This window comes from Phascolarctos cinereus, unplaced genomic scaffold (genome assembly GCF_003287225.1).
Source record: "Phascolarctos cinereus isolate Bilbo 61053 unplaced genomic scaffold, phaCin_HiC Scaffold_7;HRSCAF=346, whole genome shotgun sequence".
In the NCBI taxonomy this organism is placed as follows: Eukaryota; Metazoa; Chordata; class Mammalia; order Diprotodontia; family Phascolarctidae; genus Phascolarctos; species Phascolarctos cinereus.
The window spans coordinates 102,003,446-102,031,248 of record NW_027556180.1 but is presented as its reverse complement, the minus strand read 5'-3'; the positions used below and the strand labels follow the sequence as shown (position 1 = coordinate 102,031,248).

At 34.9% G+C, this 27,803-nt stretch overlaps 1 protein-coding gene across 3 annotated transcripts in view; it reads right to left on the bottom strand.

Moving 5' to 3' along the window:
- TDRD3 (tudor domain containing 3) overlaps positions 1-27,803 on the bottom strand; it is a 196,667-nt gene that overhangs the window by 56,213 nt on the left and 112,651 nt on the right. For all 3 annotated transcript variants that reach the window (XM_078147647.1, XM_021006397.2, XM_078147646.1), the window contains exon 11: positions 5,938-6,791. In XM_078147647.1, coding sequence (XP_078003773.1) covers positions 5,938-6,791 — 854 coding nt within the window. The remainder of the gene's footprint in view (positions 1-5,937; positions 6,792-27,803) is intronic.

The window sequence follows — 27,803 nt, the reverse complement described above, 5'->3', positions numbered from 1 at the left end:
AGCAAATAAGATGGAGGGAAAAGCCTTAGAGTTTGTCTCTATTTCTATAGAGAATACTAGAAGGGAGAAGAATAGAGAACAGATTCTGCTGTCTCATTACCCGAAGTAAGAATAACTCACTTGTCATGGCTTAAGCACCAATTAGCTAATGAATAGCTCTAGCAGAGGGTTCTGAAGAGGTTAGTTCTAAGGCAAACTTTAGAAGTTCGAAAGGCAGACTCAAAACCGCCACACCACTTTGAAAGATCTGACCTGCAGATGCCAAAATTATTAAAAATAATTCTGAGGGATCATCAGAAGGTATGTGTAAAGTATGTCTAAACAGAAAGCCTCTTCTCTGAACAAAAGTCTACTGGTTTAACCTTTAGTGTGTTTCCCTAAAAATATCTGTTATCCCTTTTCTTGAAAACTAGTTACAAACCCCTATAATTTGTCAATAAAGAGTTGATAAGTTAAAAAGAAATAGATTTCTAAATTTCTCCAAGGCAATAGCATGACTGAAAGGATCAAAGGGTACTGAGTTCCACCTAGTGGAAAACCAATCTCATTGCAAGACACAACAACACATACATATGTGTGTGTATATACATATATATGCACGTGTATGTATACACACACATACATACATATACACAAAAGAAAACTAAAAATCATAATTTTTGAGTCTGGTAATTTTGGGGGAAAGCTTATCTTATGAACATATATAGAAACAGAGAGACATAAAACAAAAACATACTGGGGTTGAAGAAAGGGAGAAGGAAAGGAAGCATGAAGCAGTATATAGAAGGCCAAGCCTGGAATCAGGAAGACTTGAGTTAATGTGGCACTTCTTGCACATACTAGCTGTGTGACTTGGGCAGCTCTAAGACTATAAGATGTCAATCTGTATCTATAGATACACCAGAAGTTCACCAAATTTCTACATATTGATTGAATCACAGGCTAGTACTAAAAATATTCTCTCTCTCTCTCTCTCTCTCTCTCTCTCTCTCTCTCTCTCTCTCTCACACACACATACACACACACACATAATTTTTTGTATGTATATGTATCTTAGCATAATATTTCAGCAGTTTCAAAGGGAGCTTGCAAAACAAAGAATAACAATGGAACAATTATTTAAGTGGAGAGGTGTGGGGATCTTTTTCCCACTAAAAATATATTAAATAAGTAAAAAAATATATTGCAGTCCAATCAAAAGATAATGTGAGAGGAATAAAATAGCTATTAAATAAATGGGCTGCCATGGATATATGTTGCAGCTATTGCAGCTAAAGACTAAGCTCTATAACATTTCTTATAACTGTCCCCTCCTTTGTACTGCTGCTACCATCACTCTAACACCACAGGCTCTCATTGCTACCTACCAAAACAATTGGTAATGACTTTTCATGGATCTTCCCATTTCATTTTCTCCCCATTCAAGTATATACTGTTGCTAAATTAGTCTTCTTTATACATAGATCTAGCTATATCATTTCTCTGCTCACCTTCAGTGGCTCCCTATTACCTAGTATATAAATTTAAAATTATTAGAAAGTCTTCAGCAATTTATTGTTACTCTTCTTTTACAGCCTCATTCTCAATGTTTTCTTCCATGAATGTGATAATCAATCAATCAATATTTAGAGGTCAGCAAAGAGTTTGGGGCAAGACAGGCAGATCTGAGAATCATCAGCATAGAAATGATAATTAAATCCACAGGAAATAATGAAATCACCAAGTGAAGAAGTATAGATGGAGAAGAGAAGAGGGCCCAGAACTGAACACTTGAGGGATATCTATTTTAAGAGGGCATGATCTGGGCATGTCTCCAGCAATGGAGACAGAGAAGGATAGGTCAGATGACTAATTGTAATGTCAAATGACAGATGGTAAAACCAGAAAAACCTGGTATCCCAAAAACCTAGAAACAAGTGAGTATCAAGGAGAAAGAGTGATCAAAAGTGTCAAAGGCTGCACACAGATAAAGAAGAATGAGGATTGAGAAAAGACCACTGGATATGGCAACTATCTATTGTTCTGATTACTATATAAGTAATTTTGGAGAGAACATTTTCAGTGGAATGATAATGATTATAAGAGGTTATAAAGAATGGGAGGCAAGAAAGTGGAGACACCTATTGTAGAAGGTTTTTAGAAGAGTTTAGCTCCTTCTTTTCTACCTACTGAGTTCTTGCTAAAGTATTTGTCTGGCAATATTTTACATTATATCTGTTTATGAATCTACTTCTGTCTCTACTAACCTGTAAGTTTCATAAGGACAAGAACAATAACTAAATCTAGAACTCATCCTTCCTCAATGCCCAGCATAGTACTTTACTAAGTAACTAATCAGTTAATTAATGCTAAACTGAACTGAATTTAACGTGTATTATTATGCTTTGATGCTTTTCCCATAACGGTGATGAATTTGTCTGCTAAACCAACTGGCTTGCCTCCTGTGATCAACTGCATGCATTTGCACAATAGGTAGAAGCGGTCCACACAGTAGCTGGTACAAAGTTGAACTAATTTAATCAAAAACACAGTAAAACAGTGACCATAGTTTCAGCACAGTCCTCTAAACAAATGAGCCAAGAAACCACAGACATAAAAATTGCATTGGTAACTAAAATTATATTAGTAACTAAAATATCCACTAAAAAAAAGTTTTTAAAAATCAAAACAGTAATAATAAGAAACAACAGGATGGACAGAGAAAAGGAATTTAAATCAAAAACAGTATGAACTATTTCTTCAGATTATGGAACATTCATTGTAAAGAAGTTCAGGATGCCTTGTCATTCTAGTCATACAGAATCATAGTAGGCAAAACAATAAAAAATTGGATGCTCTGAGAAATATCCTTGAGAAGGGGAATAAACCAATCGACCTAACTGGTCTTTTCTAGCTCTCATTTCTACGAATTAATAAAATGTTAATGGACAACAGAATATTGGCACTGTGTGCACTGGGACAGTTGGCCTCTAAGCTCCCTTCAGACACTAAGATTCTATGAACAGTATAGTATTTAATATTTTTATAGACTTTCTCATCTGGCAGTTTCAAGGTACTTAAATGATAATTATGCAAATAACAACATTCCTGTATGACACTAAACACTTCCAGTGATGAGGAACACACCAATTAAGAGCAACTCATTGCACTTTCAGACAACTTCAACTGTTAGGAAAGATATTCTAAGGTTGAGCAAAAACAAAAACAAAAACAAAAGTCCTACAACACTGTAACTTCCACCCATTCAATGGTCCTGGGTCTATTCTCTGGAACATAAACTTAATCTTTTCACCTAAGGGAAATGAATTTGGCCCAGTAGCAGCTACAGTAGCCATCTCAAAGGAAGAGGTGGTCCCTTCCTCTTGACAAGATCAACCTTCTCAACCTCCCACCTCTACTTGTGCCTTCCATTTCATCCCATGCAAAAATGTGTCTTTTTAATCATTTCCCTTCCTCTTCTAATCTTTAATCAATGGATAGATTATTGCTTTTTTAATGACTACATTCCATCTTTAAAAAAAACAAACTTTCACTTAACACTGTCTTCCAAGTATAATATTATCCCACACATCTCCATTTTACAGACAAAACTACCAGAAAAAGTGATCTATATTCATTGCTGCTACTTCCTCACCTCTTACTCACATTTCAACCACTTACAATCTAGCTTCCAATACAATTGCACAACCAAAATTACTCACACAAATTTTACCAATAATTTCCATTAGTCTGGTTCCATTCTGATGCCACTTCCTACACAAGTCCATATTTTGTATCGACCAGCACACAGAAGTAAGCTCTGTAAGGGCCTGTATGCCTGGCATATAGGAAGCAATTCATGGATACTTGCTAAATTCATTTGGAAGAGCAATGGACTTAAGAGCCAGGAAACCTATGTTCAAGTTTCAGCTATGTGACTTACAGCTGAAGGAACTGGAACAGGCACCTTTACCTTTCTAGACCTCTTTATCTATAACATGAGTAAGCCATACCAGGGCTTCTCAAACTTTTTCCACTCACCACCCCTCTTTGAGTTTCAACAGCATTTGTTGGTGTTGAATGGCCTGAGGGCATGCACAGTACAAAGTGTACATACTTTGTGTTCAGAATGAAGACAGCAGTGGAGATGAAGTACAGGCAAGTGCTGCCAAAAAACACCTCAGATTCATTACGCATTTGATTTTTAATTAATTTTTGGTCATTGTGTGTTCAGAAACCTTTTACTGTTGCCAAATTTTTCGTGATTCCATATGGAGTTGCCACCCACAGTTTAAGAAAGGCTGGGTTACACTATGTGATCATAAAACTAAACAAGATTTTATATTTATTTTCTTTTCTCTTTTTTAAATTACTGTGGTTTATGGTCTTTCTAATAAATTGTCTATGAACTTATGAGCATGTTCCTTGCTCAAAGGCTTTTTCTATAACAAACCAGATGACCAATAGAGCTGTCTGCCGTGACTGAGAAGGCAAGAAACAGAGACAAACCATCTCTCCCAGTCTCACACATAATTTTATTATGCTACATTTTTGTGACTTCATAAGATTCTCTGGGTTGGAAGATATATTTAGAGAACTAGATATTACAGCCAGTCAGTCTAAGCATCAATATGAGTTGGACATGGGCTTAATGACTGGATGGTGCTCACAAATGGTTTATTTCACTGCCACTGACAGCAGTAAATATTTGTAAATAATCAGAAAATTCTAAGAGTTTGGTAGTACCATCTTTACAATTCAAATTTTTAAAAATCTTAGACTGAGAACTAAAGTTTTAAATAATTCATTGATATAAGTTTACATTAAATAAAAACAAAACATTTTCAATAACATTAGACATTTTGTTTACTTCTTTATAAAACTTATTTTTATTGCTAAACTATGTGGAAATTAAATAATCAAATCACACAAAAATGTGTAATAACTAAATTACATACGCATAGCAATTGAATTTTAAGTATTTTTAACTAAAAATTCACCAGCATACTCCTCCCCCCCAAACCAAATCCAATTTTACACAACCATAACAACAAAAACACTTTTTAAAGTTTTAGATAAGGACTGACCATACTCTGACCTTAAACAAACTGCTCTGATTAATGACACTATAACTAACTTAGAGAATGAGATGCCTTGGGAAAACTTTTAAGTTTTAAAGAAGCAGTCAAAAATCTGCGAGCAGTAGTCAGTCTTTTTGTTGACATAACAAGGGATAACTTATTCTAAAACCCATTAAAGATATTTAGCTGGCTATAGCGAGAACATTTTACCAAGACCGATAGCTCACCTTAGAACATATTCAGTTTTTCTTCTTTTCACTGTCTTCTTGTATCTTTCTTTTTCCCTACCCATCTTTTTCTCCCCACTACCAAGTTCTGAACATAATTCAGAACCAATTTATAATGTGTACATAAAGCATTTATTAAAGTTATTGAACAAAGTTTTATGCTTCTTGTTATTAAATTAAAAATCAAGCATGTGGAATATTGAATATCTATTTAACTTTTTAAAAATCTACAAGTTGTTTGTTACTTGGATGGTCTCAATTTTTCCCTTATGGTTCAAAAGTCTCCAACAGAAAATCTCCTGTCCAAGCCAGTTTTAGAAGGCATAACTTTCCAAATAAGAAAAGTATACAAAAACTTTAATGATATCTGAAAGACAAGTTTAATCACTCTATTTTTATAATTATTTTTGACAGTTCTCATAATAACCTTTTTTGTCCACTCAGAGAAGCTGATTATTTTTCCTTTATTGTCATTTTTTATAAATATTCAGCAAAAGAGAATGGACAGCTTACACTGCATGGTTCTGACATTTAAATAAGTTCCAATTATAAGCCTCAGGTGCTTAGCCTCCATTTGCTGACTTCTATAAAGTCTCACTTGAATTTTGTACTATTAAAAGTACCATATACTTCACTTAGAGCTACCATACCTTGTTGTCTTCCCAATAAAGTGCAAAACATTCATCTCCTGGTTTCCACATTCTTCCGCATTCCACAGGAAGAGAAGATTCCAATACTTTTTCTGGTTTGATTGGCCCAGACCTCCTTTTGGGCCCACTATTATAAAATAATATTTTATCATCAAAAGCTGTAGCCCCAGTGGATCCTGCAGACTTAATAGGTCCAACTCGTCTTCCTTTCATTGAAACTTCAACCTCTCCATTTGGCATACCACTGAAGCCATCAGTTCTAACAGAATTGGGGTAATCAGCATTCATACTAAAATGTTTCTCATTTTTCATAGCACTAAAGGCTTCGTTACTTATTGTTCGTGTTTTCCTTTCATATAACTGATCAGGGTTTGATATTTGATTTTCCCTTTTCCCACGCTTTTGATTACTATGGTCTATGGTTTCTTGAGGAAGTGGACTTTCTTTTACCTCCAAGTAAGATGGACCTTTGACTGGTCTATTTTGCATAGAATTATCTCTTTTTTTAAAAGCACCATCATTCTGGTGAGAAGTTGAAGGATATGCAATATCCTTAATTCTGTCATTTCTAGTATAAGATCTATCGCTCTTAATTCTCTCTTCTGTCCATGCCTCGTGTACCACAGAAGAGCTCTGTCTTTCGGGACCTCTGCTCCTAGATAACCCACTGTTTTCTAAAATCTGTCTTGAATTTTGAGTGTCCCGTTGAAAACGAGGAGGTTTTTCATTCCTTGGTTGTCTGATATCATTTCGAGGAAGGTGTCTTGGTTGATTATAGTCTTTTACTCCATTTTGTTCACTATTCAACAGTCTGTGTTGTCCCTGATGAAGCAGCTGAGACTGTGATTTCGATTCTAAAAAGTAAAAGGGCATTATATTAATATCATACTAGGGTATACATTCTTGGTTAGTATGGACACTATTACATAATTGGTACACATATGTACTGAATAGCCCATACATTAGTGAACATGAATTACGATTAATCTCTCTATGTCTTATACTCCTAAAAAATAAGAACAATGTTTTAAATTTATAGTTGACTTATAATTAACCACAGGTGAACAAAGATGAACAAAGGCATGGACCATGCAAAACAGTGGGTAATCAAAAAGTCATTTATTTTTGGCATTGTTTTAATACTTACATTTGAACACAGGCAACTCTGCTGCTCTGGGAACTCACTTAAAAAAGAAACAATTAATGAAATCATATTATGAATAGTTAACTCATGTGTTGCTATGAAGCTGTCCAGCTTTTTTCCTATCTTGAGCCCTGTTCACCTATTTCCAAAAATCACTTCCATGCTGCAAATAGCCTCTCTTAGATGAATAAAAACATGGTGCTATATAAAGCTATTGGTTCTCAATTGAGGTGCTAGACTAGAAAATTTTGAAAGGTCTCATTTAACTCTAAAATTCTATGGTTCTAAATGTTTAGTTTGCAAAAGACTATATCTAATTAGCCAAAGGATAGTAGTACATATGATAGGTCAACAAAGCAAGGAATTAAGTAGTGTAAATGCTAATAGTGTAGGAAAGGAGACTGTCAATAAAATGAATAAGCAAGGCACTATACAGTCTCTCAAATTTGAAATAAACACTTGGGGAATAAACAGTTTAGGAAATCAGTCTCTATACAATTTTAAATTAATGTTCAAATTCTGGGTCCTTTTTGTTTCAAATCAATATACAAGTTCATTAAATTGTTTATTACAATATAAAGCTATTTTAGAATCTATATTATAAATTATGTTACTAGTATTCTGAATTCAACAATACTAATGTTATTGTTAATTATGGTAGACATTAGGGGACAATTACGGAGCACAGTGGATAGAGGATCAGCCCTAGAGTCAGGAGGACCTGAGTTCAAATTCAGCCTCAGACATATGATACTCACTAGCTGTGTGACCCTGGGCAAGTCACTTAACCCCTATTGCCTCACCAAAAAAAAAAATTATGGTAGACATTTAAGGTAACTTTAAATAAAGATATTAATTTGTTGGGTTTCTCCTTATGTCTTTGTTTTTGCATAAGGGATACTTTAACTGCTGTAAATTTTTTAAAGTAATAGCAACAGTAAAGTAATAGTGCTATATAAGCAGTATGTAACTTTTGGTAAGTGATTGCTTGGGGGCAGGAAGGGGGGGAGTGAAGCCAAGATAGTAGAGTAGAAGGAGCATTCAAACAGAACTTTCCTAACACTCCCCTCCAAAAAAAACCTTAATTAATGTGAAATCAATTTCAGGAACAGCATAGCCAAGAAAAAGTCAGGGGGAGACATTTTTTTCCAGCCCAAAACAACTTCGGAGGTTAGAATAAGAAGTCTGTGACATGGGGATGGGGCCTAGTAGAAAGCACAGCACAGCCACAACATCAGCTGTGGGCCTTGGAGGTGGCTGTAACAGAGGCAGCAGCAGTTTTGATAGCACTTACCACCCAGAGATGGTAAGGGTGCTAGATAACTGGATAGAAAAAAATTACAGGGGATCCCTGTACTAGCACTGGGCATAGGACTGGGAGCTGTCTGGTATCTCCGTTACCTATTACATAGTTCCTATTCACAGTTCAAGGGTAGAAAGGAGCACTAGTGTTTCTGGCTGAGGGAGTAGGGTTCCTATCTGCATAAGGACCAGAGTCCAGACTAGGAGAGCTGAGACCACACCTCTCTCAAGATCATACCACCTTGGATGCACAGAGAATTTACAGACCCCTAGAACTAGACATGAAAACAACAAAACAAAAAAGCCTGAAGCTTGGGACAGTGACCAAACTCCCTCATCCCCCATGCCCACTCACACCCAAGTAAGCAGAGGCTAACTCTAACATAAAGAGCAAAGTCAAGAAATACCTTAGAAAGATGAGCAAATAACAAAAAGAATCTGACCATAAAAAGCTTCCATGTGACAGAGAAGCTCAAGATACAAACTCAAGGGGCAGCTAGGTGGCGCAGTGGATAGAATACCAGCCCTAGAGTCAGGAGGGCCTGAGTTCAAATCTGAGCTCTCACACTTAACACTTTCCAGCCGTGTGACCCTGGGCAAGTCATTTAACCCCACTGCCTAGCCAAAAAAAAAAAGATACAAACTCAGTAGACAATAATGTTAAAAGAGCTACAAGCAAAGCCTCAAAATAGTAAATTCAGACTGGACACAAGGCTAACAAGAATTCCTAGAAGAGCTAAAGAAAGAGATTCTTTTGTTTTTGGTTTTTTGGATTTTTTTGGTGAGGCAATTAGGGTTAAGCGACTTTCCCAAAGTCACACAGCTAGTGAGTACTATGTGTCTGAGGCCAGCCTTGAACTCAGGTCTGCCTGCTCTATTCACTCAGGGCCGGTGCTCTTTCCACTGTGCCACCAAGAAATCTTTTTTAAAAGAGGAAAAAGTGATATTAAAAATCAGAGTGGTAGATGAAAAACTGGGGAATGAAATGAGCAATGCAAAAAAATTATGAAAAGAGAATTAACAAGTTAGTAAAGGAGGTACAAAAAAATACTAAAGAAAATAATATAAAATTATTGGACTACCTGAAAGCCATGATCAAAAAAAGAGCCTAGACATCATCTTTCAAGAAATTATCAATGAAAATTGCCCTGACATTCTAGAACCAGACAGGAAAACAGAAATTGAAAGAATCCACTGATCACCTCCTGAAAGAGATCCCAAAAGGAAAATTCCCAGGAATATTATAGCCAAATTCCAGGATTCCCAGTTCAAGGGGAAAATATTGCAAGCAGCCAGAAAGAAACAATTCAAGTACTGAGGAAACACAATCAGGATAACACAAGATTTAGCAGCTTCTACATTAAGGGACTGGAAGACTTAGAATATGCTATTCCAGAGTTCAAAGGAACTAGGATTACAACCAAGAATTACCTACCCAGCAAAACTGAGTATAATCTGTGAGGGGGAAAATTGTCATTCAATGAGACAGAAGGATTTAATGCATTCTTGAGAAATTAGAGCTAAACAGAAAAACTGAGTTTCAAATACAAGACTCAAGAGAAGTATGAAAAGGTAAACAGGAAAGAGAAATCATAAGGGACTTACTAAGGTTGAACTTTTTACATTCCTACTTGGAAAGATGATATGTGTAACTCATGAGACCTTTCTCATTACTAGGGTAGTTGGAGGGAATATATATATATATATATATATATATATATATATATATATAATATATATATATATATATATATATATATATATATATATATATATATATATATATATGTCTAGCTATATAGAGGGCACAGGGTGAGTTGAAAATGAAGGGATGATATCTAAAAAATAAAATTAAGGGATAAGAGAGAGAGAGGAGAAAGGGAAAGGCAGAATAGGGTAAATTATTTTACATAAAAGAGGCAAGAAAGAGCTTTTACAGTGGAGGGGAAGAGTGGGGAGGTGAGAGGGAATGAGTGAGCCTTACTGTCATTAGATTTGGCTTAAGGAGGGAATAACATACACACTCAATTGGTATGGAAATCTATCTTACCCTACAGGAAAGTAGAGGGGAAGGGGATAAGAGAGGGAGAGGTGATAGAAGGGAGGGAATATGGAGAGTGGAAGTAATTAGAAGCAAACACTTTTGAGGAGGGAAAGGGTCAAAGGAGAGAATGGAATAAGTGGAAGGGGGGAGGCAGGATAGTATGGAGAGAAATATAGTTAGCCTTTCACAACATAACTATTATGGAAGTGTTTTGTATGACTACACATATATAACTTACATGGAATTGCTTACCTTCTCAATGAGGGTGGGTGGGGAGTGAGGAAGGGAGAAAATTTGGAATGCAAAGTTTTATGGGTTTTTTTGTTTTGTTTTTTAATTTATTTATTTTTAGTTTTCAACATTCACAATATTTTGAGTTTAAGATTTTCTCCCCCTCCCACTTCCCCCCCTCCACCCCAACTGCATACAATCCAATATGGGCTCTACATATACATTCATGTTAAGCATATTTTCCCATCAGTCGTGATGTAAAGAACAATGAGAACTAATGAGAGGAACCATGAGAATGAAGCAATAAAACAAAACAACAAAGGAAAAGGAGAGCAAATAGTATGCTTTCATCTGCAGTCAGAATTCACAGTTCTTTCTGTGGATGTAGATAGCATTATCCATCATAAATCCTGTGGAGCTGTATTAGATTCTTGCATTGCTATGAAGAGCCAAGTCAAGTAAAGACAGTCATCCCATAATGTGGCTGTTACTGCGTACAATGTTCTCCTGGTTCTGCTCATTTCACTCTGCATCAGTTCATGTAAGTTTTTCCAAGTTTTTTTTTTGAAGTCTGCCTGCTCATCATTTCTTATAATACGATAGTATTCCATTACATTCATATACCACAACTTGTTCAACCATTCCCCAATTGCTGGATATCCCCTCAATTTCCAATTCTTGGTCACCACAAAAAGAGCTGCTATGAACATTTTTGTACATGTGGGTCCTTTTCCCATCCTTATGATCTTTTCAGGATACAGACCTAGAAGTGGGATTGCTGAGTCAAAGGTATGCACAATTTTATAGACCTTTGGGCATAGTTCCAAATTGCTCTCCAAAATGGATGGATCATTTTTTAACTCCACCAACAATGTATCAGTGTTCCAATTTCCCCACACCTTCTTCAACATTTATCATTGTCCTGTTTTGTTATGTTAGCTAATCTGATAGGTGTGATGTGCTACCTCAGAGTCGTTTTGATTTACATTTCTCTAATCAGTACTGATTTAGAACATTTTTTTTCATATGACTATAAATAGCTTTAGTTTCTTCCTCTGAGAACTACCTGTTCATATCCTTTGACCATTTATCATTTAGGGAATGACTTGTATTGTTATAAATTTGACTTAGTTCTATATATGTTTTAGAAATGAAGCCCTTATCAGGGACACTGGTTGCAAAAATTCTTTCCTAGTTTTCTGATTCTCTCCTAATCTTGGATGCAATGGCTTTATTTGTGCAAAAACTTTTCAACTTAATGTAATCAAAATTGTCCATTTTGCATTTCATAATGTTCTCTATCTCTTGTTTGGTCATAAATTCTTCCCTTCTCCAGAGATCTGAATGGTAAATTATTCCTTTCTCTTCTAGTTTGCTTATAGTATCAGCCTTTATATCTAAATTGTGTATCCACTTTGACTTTATCTTGGTATATAGGGAGTAAGATGTTGGTCTATGCCCAGTTTCTGCCACACATTTTTCTAGTTTTCCCAGCAGTTTTTGCTAAATAGTGATTGTCTTACCCCAGAAGCTGGAGTCTTTGGATTTATCAAAAAGTACATTAGTATAGTCACTGACTGCTGTGTCTTGGGTACTTAACCTACTCCATTGATCTACCACTCTATTTCTTAGCCAGTACCAAGTAGTTTTGATGATTGCTGCTTTATAATACAATTTAAGATCAGGTACAGTTAGGCCACCTTCACTTGCATTTCTTTTTATTAGTTCCTTTGATATTATAGACTTTTTCTTCTTCCAGATGAATTTTGTTATTGTTTCTTTGAGCTCTATAAAATAACTTTTTGGTAGTTTGATTGGTACGGCAATGAATAGGTACAGAACTCAAAGTTTTAAAAATGAATGTTAAGAACTGTTTTAACATGCAACTAGGAAATTTACACAGGCAATGGGGTATAGAAATCTGTCTTACCTCACAGGAAAATAGAAGGGGAAGGGGATAAGAGAAAGCAGGGGTGGGGAGAGTGGGGTAGGCCTGATACAAGGGAGGGTAGACTGGCAGAAGAGATAATCAGAATGCATGTGTTCATGGATTGGTGGGAGGAGAGAGAAGGAGAGGAAATGTGGAACTCAAAATCCTGCGGAAATAAATGTTAAAAACTAAAAATAAATAAATAAATATTTTTTTAAAAGAAAAAAAAGATACTATGTAGGGTATGTTTTTAAGAAAAAATCTAGGAAGTTTACATGACCTGATACACAGACTAGAACCAAGAGAATAACATACACAGTAGCAGCAACAGTTTAATGATAATCAACTGTGAAAGATTTAGCGACTGCGATCAATACAATGGTCCATGACAATTCTGAAGCACTCAATATGAAATATACCATCCACCTCCAGAAAGAGTCTAGACTCTGAATGAACCATATTTTTTTTTCTCTTTCTATATTTTTCTTGTTTTGTTTTTGGCAACATGGCTCATATGGAATTATGTTTTGCATGACTTCATGTCTAATGGGTACTGTATTTCTTGCCTTCTCAATGGGAAGAAGAGAGAAAATTTGGAAATGAAAATAAAAATTAAAAAAAAACACCTTAAAAAACAGAATCGGTCAAACAGAAAAGTAGATATAAAAGTTTACCAAAGAAAATAATTCCTTAAACATTAGAATTGGGGAAGTAGAAGCTAATGACTCCATGAGACTTCAAGAAACAAATTAAACAAAATCAAAAGAATGAAACAAATTGAAGAAAATGTGAAGTATCACATGGGAAAAACAACTGACTTATAAAATAGTTCAAGGAAAGATCAATGGACTACCTAAAAGCCATGAATGTTAAAAGAGAGCTTAGAAATCATAAAGGAAAACCAGAGAACAGCACAGAAATTTAAAGAATCCACTGACTACCTACTGAAAGAAATCCCAAAATGAAAACTCCCAGGAATATTACAGTCAAATTCCAGAGCTCCCAGGTCAAGGAGAAAATAACAAAAGCATCCAGAAAGAAACAACTCAAATACTATAGAGACACAGCTAAGATCCCTCAAGACTTAGCAGCTACCAATTTAAAGGAGCAGAGGGCACAGAATATGACATTTCAGAAGGCAAAGGAGCTAGAATTACAACCAAGATAACATACCCAGCAAATCTGAGTATAATTCTTCAAGGGGGAAAATTGACATTTAATGAAATAGAGAATTTTTGAGCATTCTTGATGAAAAAACCAGAGCTGAATAGAAAATCTGACATTCAAATACAAGACTCAAGAGAAGCATGAAAAAGTAAACAGGAAATAGAAATCATAAGGAATTCAATAAGGTTAAACTGTTTACATTACTATATGAAAAGATGACACATGTAACTTCTAAGAACTTTATCATTATTAGGCCAGTTAGAAGGAGTATAAATAAACAGAGAGCATGGGTGTGAGTCAATTCTGCTGGGATGATGTTAAAAAAAAAATGGAAGGGTGAGAAAGAAATACACAGTGGGAGAACTGGAAAGGGAAAGGAAGAATGGGGAAAATTATCTCACATAAAAGAGATGTGTAGAGTTTTTACAGTGGAAGGGAAAATGTGAGATGGGAGCATATAAACATTATACATACACACACACACAACACACACACACACACACACACACACACACACATATATACACACATACACACACACATACATACACATACATACTCTCAGTTGGATATAGAAATCTATCTTGCCAAACAGGGAAGTAGGTAGGGAAGGGGGCAAGAGAAAGCGAATGGGGAATAATAAGAAGGGAGGATTAAGGGAGGCAGTGGTCAAAGCAAAAACAAAAAAACTTTTAAGGAGGGACAGGAAAAAAAAGGGGGAGAAAGGGATAAACAGAAGAAAATAGGATGGAGGGAAGTACATAACTGCTAATCATAAATGTGAATACGAACGGTAATAAACATCCATAAAATGGAAGTGGATAGCAGTATGAATGAGAAACTAGAACACACCAACATGTTGTTAATAAGAAACATATTTGAAACAGAGAGAGAAACACACAGAGTTAAAACGAGGGGCTGGAGCAGAATCTATTTTGTTTCAGCTGAAGTAAAAAAAAAGGGCAGGGCTAGCAATCATGATCTCAGACAAAGCAAAAACAAAAATAGACCTAATTAAAAGAGATAATTAAGGAAACCACAATTTGCTAAAAAGTACCATAAACAATGAAGTAAAGTAAGTTTCATTGTTAAAAGCTTCATTTCTTGCCAAATTCATAAAAATAAGAGCTGTTCCCCTAAGGATATGAAGAGGCAGTTTTCAGAAAGAGAAATCAAAGCTATTAATAGTCACACAAAAATGCTCTAAATCACTACTGATTAGAGAAATATAAATTAAAACAACTCTGAGGTACCACCTTATATCTATTAGATTGAGAAATGATAAATAAAATAGGGATACTAACACATTGTTGGTAGAGTTGTGAAATGCTTTAACCATTCTGGAGGACAATTTGGAACTGTGTCCAAAGGGCTACAAAACTTTGCATATCCTTCAACCCAGAAACACCACTACAGGGTCTATACCCTCAAAGAGATTTAAAAAAAAAAGACCCATATGTACAAAAATATTTATAGCAGCTCTTTTTGTTATTTTGGCAAATAACTGGACATTGAGGTGATGCCTCAATTGAGGAATGGCTGAACAAGTTGTGGTATAAGATTGTGGTGAAATACTATTCTCCCATAAGAAATTATATGAACTGATACAAAGTGAAGTGAGCAGAAAGAGAACACTGTACATTAACAGTAATATTGGAATGATAATTAATTGTGAAAAACTTAGCTACTCTGATCAATACAATATCCATAACAATTTCAAAGGACTTATGATGAAAAATGCTATCCACTTCCAGAGAGAGACCTGATGAATTCTGAGTGCAAACATGTTGTTTTTCACTTTATTTTTCTTGCCTTTTTTTTTTTGGCCAAAATGGCTTACACAGAAATGTTTTGCATGATTTCACTTGTATAATGGGTATCATATTGCTTGCCCTCTCAATCAGTGGGGGATGGGCTAAACAGAAGGGGCAATTTGAAAATCAAGACTTTTATAAAATGAATGTTAAAACAAATATAAATTTAAAATTACATTAAAAAGAAAGAACCTACTTGAACTATTGGCTACATGTCTTGAATTTAATATTCATTCAATTTTTTTATGGTATTTATGAATTCATGAATGAATAAGTGGATGGAGTTAATAGGAGTAAAGACATTAAGAAATATTAACAAATAAAAAACATGAAGAAAAAATTATCAACAACAATGACAGGATGAGAAAATGTTGCACAGGATCTGGTCTTTCAAAGTTACACATACATCACAGAATCATGCAGTTAGAGCTTGAAGAAACTGTAGAAACCAATGAGTTCAACTCCTTCATTTTCCAGCAGAGGAACTGTGGCCAAGAGAGGTTAAGTAAGAGGTTAAGTAATTTAGCTGGTCATATAATTAGTAAGTAAGTGTCTGAGCTGGGATTTTAACCCAAGTTTTCATAACTTTAAATCTAGCATTCTATTCACAATGCCATGTCTCTTTTACATCCTTGGAAAAGGCATTTCAGATCTTCTATGTCCTTGACAAACAACTGCCCGTGTGTTTCTATCAAGATAAAATTATCATCAAAGACAACAATCAATTAGGAGATGTTAGACCCTCCACCATGGCTCTGTGATTGTCAACAAATTATTTACTTTACCTATGCCTAATTTTCTTCCATGAAATGGGACCTCTTTCCCTTTTTACAGTTAAAAAGAGTAAGCACTCAAAAACAAATACAATGATCAACTGTATTCAGTAATTAATGAATACAATTAATGGGCTACTCAAATTAAGCTGATGAAGTAGTTTTCTCCTAGAATGCAAACTCCACATTGGGAAGTCTTTTATTTAATTTTTTTTTAGGAAAACATAACCCTAGGTTATTATCCGTTAGTATTATTTTGCTATATTTCACATAAATTAGGTTAATTTCTACAAACTATTAGATTTAATTGACTTTCTTCAATATTTTTAGTAAAATATAATTCCAATTTTTTAAAGTCTGATTAATGAAAATAAGACAATACCATCATTTTTTAAATGAGAAAGACTTAAGAATATATACAAAAGGAATAGATAGAAGTATTATGTGTCCAGTTGGAACCAAAGAGAACTAGGAACTGACCCAAAGAAAATACTATACTACTAATAAATCTTGGGTCAGCAAGGTGGTGAAGGGGATAGAGCATCGGCCCTGGAGTCAGGTGGACTTGCGTTCAAATCCAGCCTCAGACACATAACACTTACTAGCTGTGTGACTCTGGGCAAGTCACCTAATCCCACTGCCTTGCCAAAAAAAAACCCAACAAAAAAACTCAAAGGTTGAATACACAGGTATCAAATGGATATTCCTTTGAGTGTAGTCTAGCTTTTCTTCAAATATGAATATAACACTACGATACTTGCACTTTAGTCTTGAATCTCCACACAAAATTTCACAGCCTCACATGAAAGGGAAGTTTAACATTCCTTGAAATACTGGATGTCTTAAGGTAGAAATGGGATGACACTAGTCTTAAGACCCAATATATAAATCTTCAGTTGCTATCAACACAGTACTGAAACAAAAGCCATTCTCCTGGAACTGACTTGTTGGTTGGGTTGAATTTCTGTACCTTGGTTAGTACTGTTTTCCCTTGAACTGAACTCCAAAAACATCTCTAACTCCTCTAAAACCTAACACTCTTAAACTCCTTACAACACTCTTGGCTCCAACTAAACAGTATTTAGCCATATTTAAATATTAATGTCTGTAAAAATACCTGAAGGTTGTGTATGTAGTTTCTATAAGTTTGCTATAAAGCAAAATAAAAATAATGCAGAACACGCTCTTAAGCTGAGTGACTATTGTGTTAATGGAAACTGTTCTCTTTAATATGTTCAAGTTTGATGCAGAAATTGATATCTGTCACAACTCAAGTAGCTTTTAATATATGCATACTACCTACTCTAATCAAACCAAAACATGGCCCAAACAGCAAAAGAACTGAATTCTAACACAATAGGGTATTAAGTATTAGAATAAGGGAAATAATCAGATAGCCAAAAGAAAGAAAAGCTTCATTTGAACAAAACTACGTCTTCAATACAAAATTCTTTTTAAAATGTTAATTATCTTTATTTCTTTTTTGTAGCTGCCAATGGTTCAATATATCATTAAAACCTCCTAATGAATTTCAGACTACATTATCCACAAGCATACCTGGACAGAATAGAATTAATTTTACACTTTGAAGGAAAATCCAAATGAATTTTTCCTTTCAGAAGAAACCCTTATTATAACACATAAGCAATGAAGCCTTAAAAAACTCCACTTTTGGGGCAGCTAGGTGGCACAGTGGATAGAACACCAGCTCTGAAGTCAGGAGGACCTGAGTTCAAATCCAGCCTCAGACCAAACACTGTAAAGTCTAGCTGTGTGACCCTGGGCAAGTCACTTAACCCCAACTGCCTAAAAAAAAAAAAACAAAAAGGGGGGGGCAGCTAGGTGGCACAGTAGATACAGCACTGGCCCTGGATTCAGGAGGACCTGAGTTCAAATCCGGCATCAGACACATAACACTTACTAGCTGTGTGACCCTGGGCAAGTCACTTAACCCCATTGCCTAGCCAAAAAAAAAATTATGGAAAAAACCCCCTCCACTTTTGAATTTTATATACACACACACACACACACACACACACACACACACACACACACACACTTTAAAGCAAAGTTTTTTTAAGCTAAGGTCCAAGAACTTTTTAAAAAATATATTCTGATAACTTTTTCACTAACTTATTTTCTTTGTAATATTTGTAATCCCGTGAATTTTATTTTATGAATTTTAAAGCATCATTATGAGAAAGGGTACATAGACCGAAATAGTGTGCCAAAGAGTTCTGGGACACACAAGATTATAAAACTCTGCTTTAAAGAATTAAGAGCTACTGGCTGTAGACTTTGCAGAATCATTTAATAAATGCTCAAAAGTCTTAACAAAAATAACTCTTATATTGAATCTTTACATTTGACAAACTGAACTAAGCAACTCTTAACTGCCAAGTCTACTGGCCTTTTCTTAACCCGCATTCTTCTTAACCTTGATACTTTTGATGTGTCCATTACCCTCTTCTCCAGGTTTCCATGACTAGGTTGTGCTCTCTTGATTCTCCTACCTACTTTTCTGAAAGCATCTCAGTCTTTTTTTTTTTTTGGATATTGATCAAAGTCATGCTCATTAATCATATCCAAGGCTCTGTCCTGTGGCCTCTTTTCTTTTCACTCTAGTCTATACTATTTCACTTGCTTATATGTTGTTGCCTCCATTAGACTGTGAGCTCCTTGAAACTAGCAATTGTCATTTGCCTTTCTTTAATACTTCACACTTCACATAACAGGCCCTTTATAAATGTTTTTTGATTTGATTAGACAAAATTTATTAATTACTTGTGAAAGAACAACCCAGTCTCAGTTTTACACATGAAACCACAGAAAAGCAAATAATTAAAATTTTCCTTTAATTAGAACCATCAGAGCATTGGAACCTAAGCTTATCAAGCAAGGAAGTTAAAGGATTTTTGTATAAATTTTACTATCCCACATATTGAACAACTGTATTCAACACTATAAGAGACAATTTAAAGTAAGTGTTGCTAGATATTCAGGCAGTAGTCAAAGGAAGAAATCCAACTATCAAAAGTCACATAAGTAAAAAAAAACAAACAACTCCAAATCTAATCACTGATTAGAGAAATGCAAATTAAAGCAACTGAAATTCTACCTCATGTTTATCAGATTGGCAAAGATGACAAAAGAAAATGATAATGTTACAAGGACTATGAGAAAACAGGCATATTACTGGCCTGTTGTTGGACTTGTGAATGGACACAATCATTCCAGAATCAATTCGGAATTATACACAAAAAGCTATTCAACAGTATGAACCCTTTGTCTGATCCAGCTATATAACAGCTAGTACTATACAAAAAGAGATCAAAGAAAGAAGATAAGATTCCATAGGTAGAAAAATATAGCAGCTCTTTTTGCTATGGCAGAAGCCTGGAAACCAAAGGAAAATCAGTCAACTGAAAGGAGATATGGAAAAACTAATATGAACTGATGCAGACTGAAATAAGCAGAATAACAATTTATATTATATTATACATGTTATTATCATTATAAATTATTTTATAATTATATTCTAAAAATAAATAATGCTGAAGACATTTATAAATTGATAAAGGAAGAAATGAGTAGAATCAGAAGAACAATTTAGAAAGTAACACCAGTGAAGAGCAGGCAACTAGGTGGCATACTGGATAGAATTCTAGACCTGGAGTCAGGAAGACCTGAATTCAAAATCAGCCTAAGATACTTACTAGTTATGTGACCCTGCTGTCTGCCTCAGTTTTCTCAGCTGTAAATGGGAATAATAACAGCACATACCTTCCAAGGTGGTTGTGGCGATCAAGTGAAATGTTATTTGTAAAATGTTTTGCAAACCACAAAGTGCTACATAAATCTAACCATCATTATCATTATTATAAATAACTTTGAAAGCTATAAAAACTCTAATCAATACAAGACTATGCAATATTACACAGGACCAATGACTGTCTTCTGACACAGAAGTGATATATTTAGAGTATAGAATGAGATATGTATTTTTGTATATAGTCTGAGAGAATCTGTTTTGCTTAACTCTGCATATCTGTCACAAGCAATCTATTTTTTTTCCTTTTTTAACAAGAGTTGGGAGAAAATAGATTTCCATTAATTCAAGTTTTTTTGTTGTTTTATTGAGGGGTGTGTGCGGCGCTGATATGGAACGTTGCATGCACTTTTAGATGAGGTCAACGTATTACTAGTTTGGCTTAATTGTTTTACTTTGTTACAAAAAAATTCTCATGGAGTTGGAGTAATCTATAAATGTTTGTAATGCAAAAACAAAATGTCAATAAAGTTAAAAACAAACAGATCGAATAGCCTTTTCTTGAGCCTTATCCTTAAACTTTTCTCCAGAATCTGATTTGACATGACTTTTCCTACTATACTCCTTTTCACTTTCAGGTTTTTGTGATACTGCCATTTCCTGGTTATCCTACCTAGCAGACCACTCCTCCTCAGTGTTCCTTGATGAATCTTCATGCGTTTTTGATAGGATTTAGTTATAAGTTAAAGCCCCAGCAAGAGACAAAAAGTACTAGAAAGAGTTGGTTTCAGAACTTACAGTTTTGGCTGCTATTCCAATTATAAAAATGTTACTAAAAGTGTCTATAACTTGATTTAATATTACTTATTAAAATCCTCTGAGAGTGATTCATTAAATGGGTTTATCTGACAAATATCAGTGCAAGAAATGTTTAATATAGCCACCTTAAATCCTATTTTGAACAAGAGCCATGTTAATATCTTAATTTATATAACACATTTTTGTCTTGTCTCAGATAAAAGCCCATACAGTGACATGTACTTGCTATTATAGATACAAAAATATGATTAAATCAAAAGTTCTATAATGTTGTCAACTTCCTGCCTGTTTGGAAATTAATCTACCCAACTAACCAAAGATGCTGGTTTAGAGTCTGATGTTTATGTACAGCAACTATATCTGAATAAATCTATAATGATAAATAGTTTGACTCCCCTCTGACCCTGTTTTCAACACAGTCCACCTTCTTCTTATCTCCCCATCAGGCCCCATTTCCACAGGCTGAAATTCTTTCCATTCTTCAAAACCCAGCTCACATGCCACCTCCTTCAAGAAGTCTTCACCGACTTTATTATGCAAACGTCTTTACCTAATGTAAGCTTTTATGGTCCAATGTCAACTTCTAGCCTCTAGTTGAATGTACTAGCAATCTGTCCTTCACCCTACGTGATTTAACATTTTTATTAATGACTCAGGTAAAGACATAAGTAATATGCTTAATTAAACTTGCAAATAACAAAGCCAGAAGAGATAGTTATGATGCTGGATGAAAGAGTCAACAAACAAAAGCCCTTTCATAAGCTAGAATGTTGGCTTCAATCAAATTAAGAGAAAATCTAACAAGACTAAATGTAAAATATTACATCTGAGTTAAAAAAATCATCTTCCCATGTACAAGAAGGGAGAAGTATGTCTTGGATATCAGCTCATATAAAAAAGATTTGGGTGTTTTAGTAGATTCTAACCTCAATGAGTAAATAGTATGATATACTTGCCAAAGAAGCTAATGTATAATATTAGGCTGCATTACAAGAAGCATAACGTCCAAAATTAGGGAAGTAATTAGCCCTAATGTGCTCTTTCAAGGTCAGTTCCTAGGCATCACATTTTAGAACAAATTTGGAGAACATCCAAAATAAGGCAGTGATGATATTAAAGGCCTTAAGTTCATGTCAAATAAGACGTGACTAAAGGAACTAGGAGTAGCCAGCCTAGGAAAGAGAAAAATTAGCCAGAGACATGAAAGCTTTCATTAAGTATCTGAAGGGCTGTCATGTGAAAGAGAGGTAAGACTTTTCTGCTTGGCCCCAGAAGAAAAAACTAGAGACAATATATAGAAGTTTTAGACATAGATATTTGGCCACGATGTAAGGAAAACCTTCCTAAGAATAAGATCTATCCAAAGTGGAATAGTCAGCTGCAAAAAGTAGCAGGTTCTCTGTCCCTAGAGATCTTCAGACAAAGATTAAACAGTTATATATCACGTCATAAAGGAAGTACAAAGCTTCTGAAGTCCCTTCCAACTGCAAGATTGTATAATTCTGCAGTCCAAGCTCTATTTTTAGAAATTCAGATGAAAATGGCAATACATTTAAAGTTAAATATGAAAAAGGGTAGTAAAAATCAGATATTAAAGACTTGAAGAAAAGTAGATGAGAATAATTGGCTTTGACCAAAATGTTAAAAAAAAATTTGTAAAAATAAATTGATAAAATACCATTAATTCTGATAGAACAAAACCATTTGTTCTGAAACCAAATTGGTTAGTAGTACAATGCTCCAACTAGCTAGAGAAGAGAAGAGAAAAAGGAAATAAGTATTTACTAAGTACTACTGCATACCAGGCACTATGCTAAATGCTTTACAAAAATTATTTCTTTTGATTATTACAACAACCGTAGAAGGTAGATGTTATTATTATTCCCATATTATAGTTGAGAAATATGAGGTAAATCTAAACTCAGGTCTCCCAGACTCCAGACCCAGTGCTCAATCCAGTATGCCACTTAGTTGCCACAAAGAAATTCATCCTCAAGAGATTTTTTTTTCCAGCATGTCTGTCTTAGCCCAGAAATTCTGAAGTCATTAAATGACCTATTCAGGGCTGCATTAACTCAGATAAAATCTCACAATTCAGTAGCTCTTTTTTAAAATGAATAAAGTCAAAAACACAATTTTCTCCTTGTATCATTTATGCTTTAAATATAAGACTTAAGAAACAAAATTTTCAACCCCAGCCCCCATCACATGACTGGCTGAGAATCACTTCTAATATCAACAATACCATAAGAGACTGCAAACAAGGGTGATTTTATAAATAAGAATACAACTTAACGATAATTTAGCATTTGCCAAATGGAAAGAAAGACTTCTCAGTTCCCTTTGTTGGGCAGAAGGTAGTAAACATTAAATATTATAGTAGACCAACCTTAAAAGCTTTCTGGAATTCTGTTGGAAAAGAAGCCATACTTTTTTGTGCCACTCAGTAAGTTATTTTTAGAGCCTAAGTTCTCTTCAATAAGCATAAAAGTCTTGCAACAGTGACAAAATAAAATGTGCCTCAACATAAGCAAGAAGATTAGTCATTATTTTCACTGCTTCCAAATTCTGATTACATGAAAACATAGCTCCAAAAGAGCAAACTGCATTGATATCAAACAGCCAAAGTCCCTGTGAGCTTTAAATCTACAATCCTATGATACTGTGAACCAGTTAGTTGTTTTCTCCTCATTACAACCAGCCTAACAAACTATGCAGGCAATACAGAGCATTGCTGGGACTAACAAAAGAAGGGCAAAAGAATGACAAAAGCAGAATGTATCTGGGAGCCACAGAGTAACCTGCTACCCTTTCAACAGAGAATGTGCCAAGGAGAAATAAAGAGACTGATTTGTAATCATAATATACCTACGTGTAAATCCATTATAAGGTTTGACTCTTTGTGCCTTTTTTTAAAAAAATCTTATTCAAATGTCAGCATAAGTCAGTATAACTACTTGGAGATGGAAGGTTAGGATCATAAAGCATTTACTTCTTCATAGAGTTTAATCCTTGGAATTGTAACACTGTAAAATAGCAAGCCAAAGATCAAAGAACAATCTATATTTTGGTTGCTGAGTATAGTAAACTTTCAAAACTACTTAATGAAATGACCTTGTGTTCTTCTAACAAAGTTCTTACAATAGTCATTCTTTGTGTCAGTATTTACCTGACTAATGCCACCACATTCTGATCTAGATTCCACTGAGGACCTACTTTTATTTAGATAACACAGACATGTTTACATTTAATAGGAAAAGGCAGTTTATGAGCATGCATTTTTCTGCCTTATCAAGTCAACCGCACTGCAAATTTCTTTAAGGCAAGGTCTATGATTCTGCCTCTCTCTTTCCCCAATACACTGAATATACTGTTCTGCACATAAGGTTAATCAGTACTGCTGAGTATCAAAAGAAAATAAATGTAAAACTTTGTTCCTCTTATTCTTTAGATTCGTTTCTATGCAAGCACATCCTGAATAAAACATATATTCTGTTTAGTGTTCAGCCCTGACATGCAATTAAATGTCCATTAATACTTCTTTGATGTAATTCTGTTTCACCCTACTACAATAATTTCCATTTCCCAAATGAGTATCAAAACCTTTCCTATACACTATATACTTAAAAGAAACACTAGGCCCAGTATGCCCATTCAGAGAATAACTGTGAGGTTGGAACAGAACAAGACAGTGAAACTCCACTAACCTGAGCAACAAAAATGGCTGTCCCTAAAAAACAATGATTTTACCTTCCTTTCTGAAGGAGCTGAGGGCCAAAAATGTCTATACCACCCAAGTTTTTAAAATATACAAATTTAATGCTTTCAAAAACAAAAGTTCTCACTCTAAGGACATTCATTTCTATATCCTTTAGATAATTTTGGCAGAGCCTCCAAGGCCACAAATGACTGCCAATCAAGGCAGTAAATGGAAGGCTCTACAGGTAGATAACAGGAATCCAAAGTTATGGTAAAATGATTAGAACATTACCTTTGTCCCTCATTCAGGAACCAACAAGTATTATTATGCTGTTGATGATCTAAAGTGTTTATTTCTAGAAATAACTAAACACAGTATAATGGGTGGCAGACAACGCTCTTACCACGAGTGATTTTTGTGGCCGATAAGAACAAAAAATAGCTCCTAGAATGGCAGGGTTCCACTTTACTGACCACAAATAATGCCTTTCCTCCAACAAAGCAAACACAGAATAAAACTTGCCAAAACATGCAGTAGAGATGAGTGCATTAAGTGCTTACACAATTACTGATTCTTTTTTATCCATACAACATGCATTTTTCATGGGTTTTTTGTAGTAATTTAAAACCTCAGAAGGGGCAAAAAGTACTAAGAAGAGTCAGTTTCAGAATTTATGGTGTCAGTTGCCATTCTAATCATAGAAATGTTACTAAGAAATATACAACTGTCTAAAACCTGATTTAAAATTACAGATTAAAATAACCTGGGCAAGTTATTTATTCATCCAGCGAATTCATTCAACAAATTGGTGTAAGAAATATGTTTAATATGCACGTATTAAATCTTATTTTGAGCAAGTATCAGTAATGACCTAAGTTATATGACAAGATTTTGTCCTGTCTCAGATAAAAGCCTATACAGTAATATATGCTGCTATTTTAGAAATAAAAATTTTATTAAAACAAAAGTTCTATATAACAAATGTGGTCACAACTTCTTGCCCATTTAGAAGTCAATCTATCTAATAAAGATGTTAGCTTAGGATTATGGTATTTCTATAAAGCAACTAGATTGGAATATATCTATAATCACAAGTAATTTTAATAAATTTTGACACTATTTTCAATGTGTTGGTGTTTTTTAGATTATTCATTTCTATGAACAAGGGCTTCTTGTTGAAATCAGAGTGCTGCTGGCACAGAAGTTGTAACAGCCCCTGTTCTTAGCTTTGATCTCAATGCTATTTGAGCAAGTGGGCTAGGAGGTTAGGCAACTTCAAAGTCACAATAAATATAAGATAACTGAAACAATTAGCAACATGAAGTGGGATGTGATAGGACCACCATGGCCAAAAAGAAGAAAAGTTGTCTATGGCTTATAAAGCTGTACCCAGGCCTGACTTCCCTGATTCAGCCTCCTAGTCACCAAAAGGCATAAAAAGTGTCAGCTATTAAGAGTCCTCTGACTTGGTGGATTTCTGGACACTACATGAGTCACCATGTCCTTCCCTATAACGTTCCCTGAAAACCAAATGTGTTTCTATATGGAGAGGTGGGAGGCCACACCTAGAGAGCCTAAATATCAGTGTATGCTTGTTGCATATCCCTACTTTGTAAGGGCAAAGTAAATCTCCTTTTGTTAACTGTTCGACGATGTGCAAGTGCCTTATGTCACTCCAACATCAAACTTGAACATAGAGAGCCCTGGTAATAGAACTGAGATTTCTTCATGGGAAAAAGAAAAGTAATAAAAGGAAGTTTAGAGGCAAAGATTTTTGTGGAAATAAAACTGAAGAAACTAAAGACTAACAAGTATGATGTCCAGAGACCATATGTTATATGGACTCTACAAATAACTAAGTAGCTACCAATGGGGCAGAAGCAATAATTAAATGAATGAATGGGGAATGGGGGTGGGAGGGGAAGAGTGAGGAGAGGAGAAATAAATAAGAAGAGGGAATCAAAGATTTAACAAACGATATTTTAATGTGATATAGTCCCTTAATAATATGCAAAGTTCTAATGAAACTGAAGTGAGATTATGAAATAGAACACATATCAGAGAAATCTTGGTTGGGACAAACTTGGAGAAACAGGGAGAAGTAGAACTCAAAACTCAGGAGAAAGTTAAAAATACATGAGAGCACAGTGCACAGGCGCGCACACGTGTACGTATGTGTGTGTGTGTGTGTGTGTGTGTGTGTGTGTGTGCGCGGGCGTATAAAACATATCTGTGCTTAACTGTAGCCTGCTTGGGGAAGGGAGGGAGGAAGAACAGCAGAGAACAAAAGAAAACCTACAAAAAAAGCAAAGAAAAGATGTACAGCTTGGAACACAATGTGTAGTATTTATTATACAGGCTTTCTTGAAATGGAAATTTATTGCTGTATATTTTGAATCCTCTCTTACAATCTGCTGTGCACATGGCAATTTTTAAAAATTTTGTATTTAAGTTTATAATATGTTTCTTTTTATTTTGTTATGGTGTATTTAAGTTTAACATAAATTAATAAAAAAAAAAACACCTCTCTATAAAATCCCACAGAACCTAAAGGGCATGCCCCCATCTTCCGTGCTCTGCAAATCAAGCCACTTCACTTCCAAGGGCCACACCAAGAAGAGGACCCAAAGATGGAAATACAGCTATGCACCTGCCTGATCCAACCTCCACCTTTAAGATGAGCCTTGAATACAAGGTGTATTTTTTTTCCTCTTTTGGTTATTTGCCTCTAATCAACGCTTCCAACTAAGGCACTGGGAAACTAGACCCACAGACCTGGGAATTAGGAAGGTATATCACATTCCCTTTTATCTAGAGAAAGGTTTAATAAAAGGAGACAGCACAGTGGGTAGAGTGCCAGGCCTGAAGTCAAATAAACTCATTTTTCTGAGTTCAAATCTGACCTCACACACTTACTAGCTATGTGACCTTGCGTGAGTCACTTAACCCTGATTGCCTCACCCCCCCAAAATAATCAAAATAATCCAAAAAAACCCCCCAAAACAATCAAAGCATATTAGATGCCCAACATGACATGCGTGTTGCCTTCTCAAAGGCTACCTCACAATTTAGTATTCTTATTCTAGCTAAGCAACAACCTTCACATTGATAGTTCTTTTAAAAAATCGAAGTTCTTTAAAAACTTTAATTCACCTATATTTTGAATGTATTAT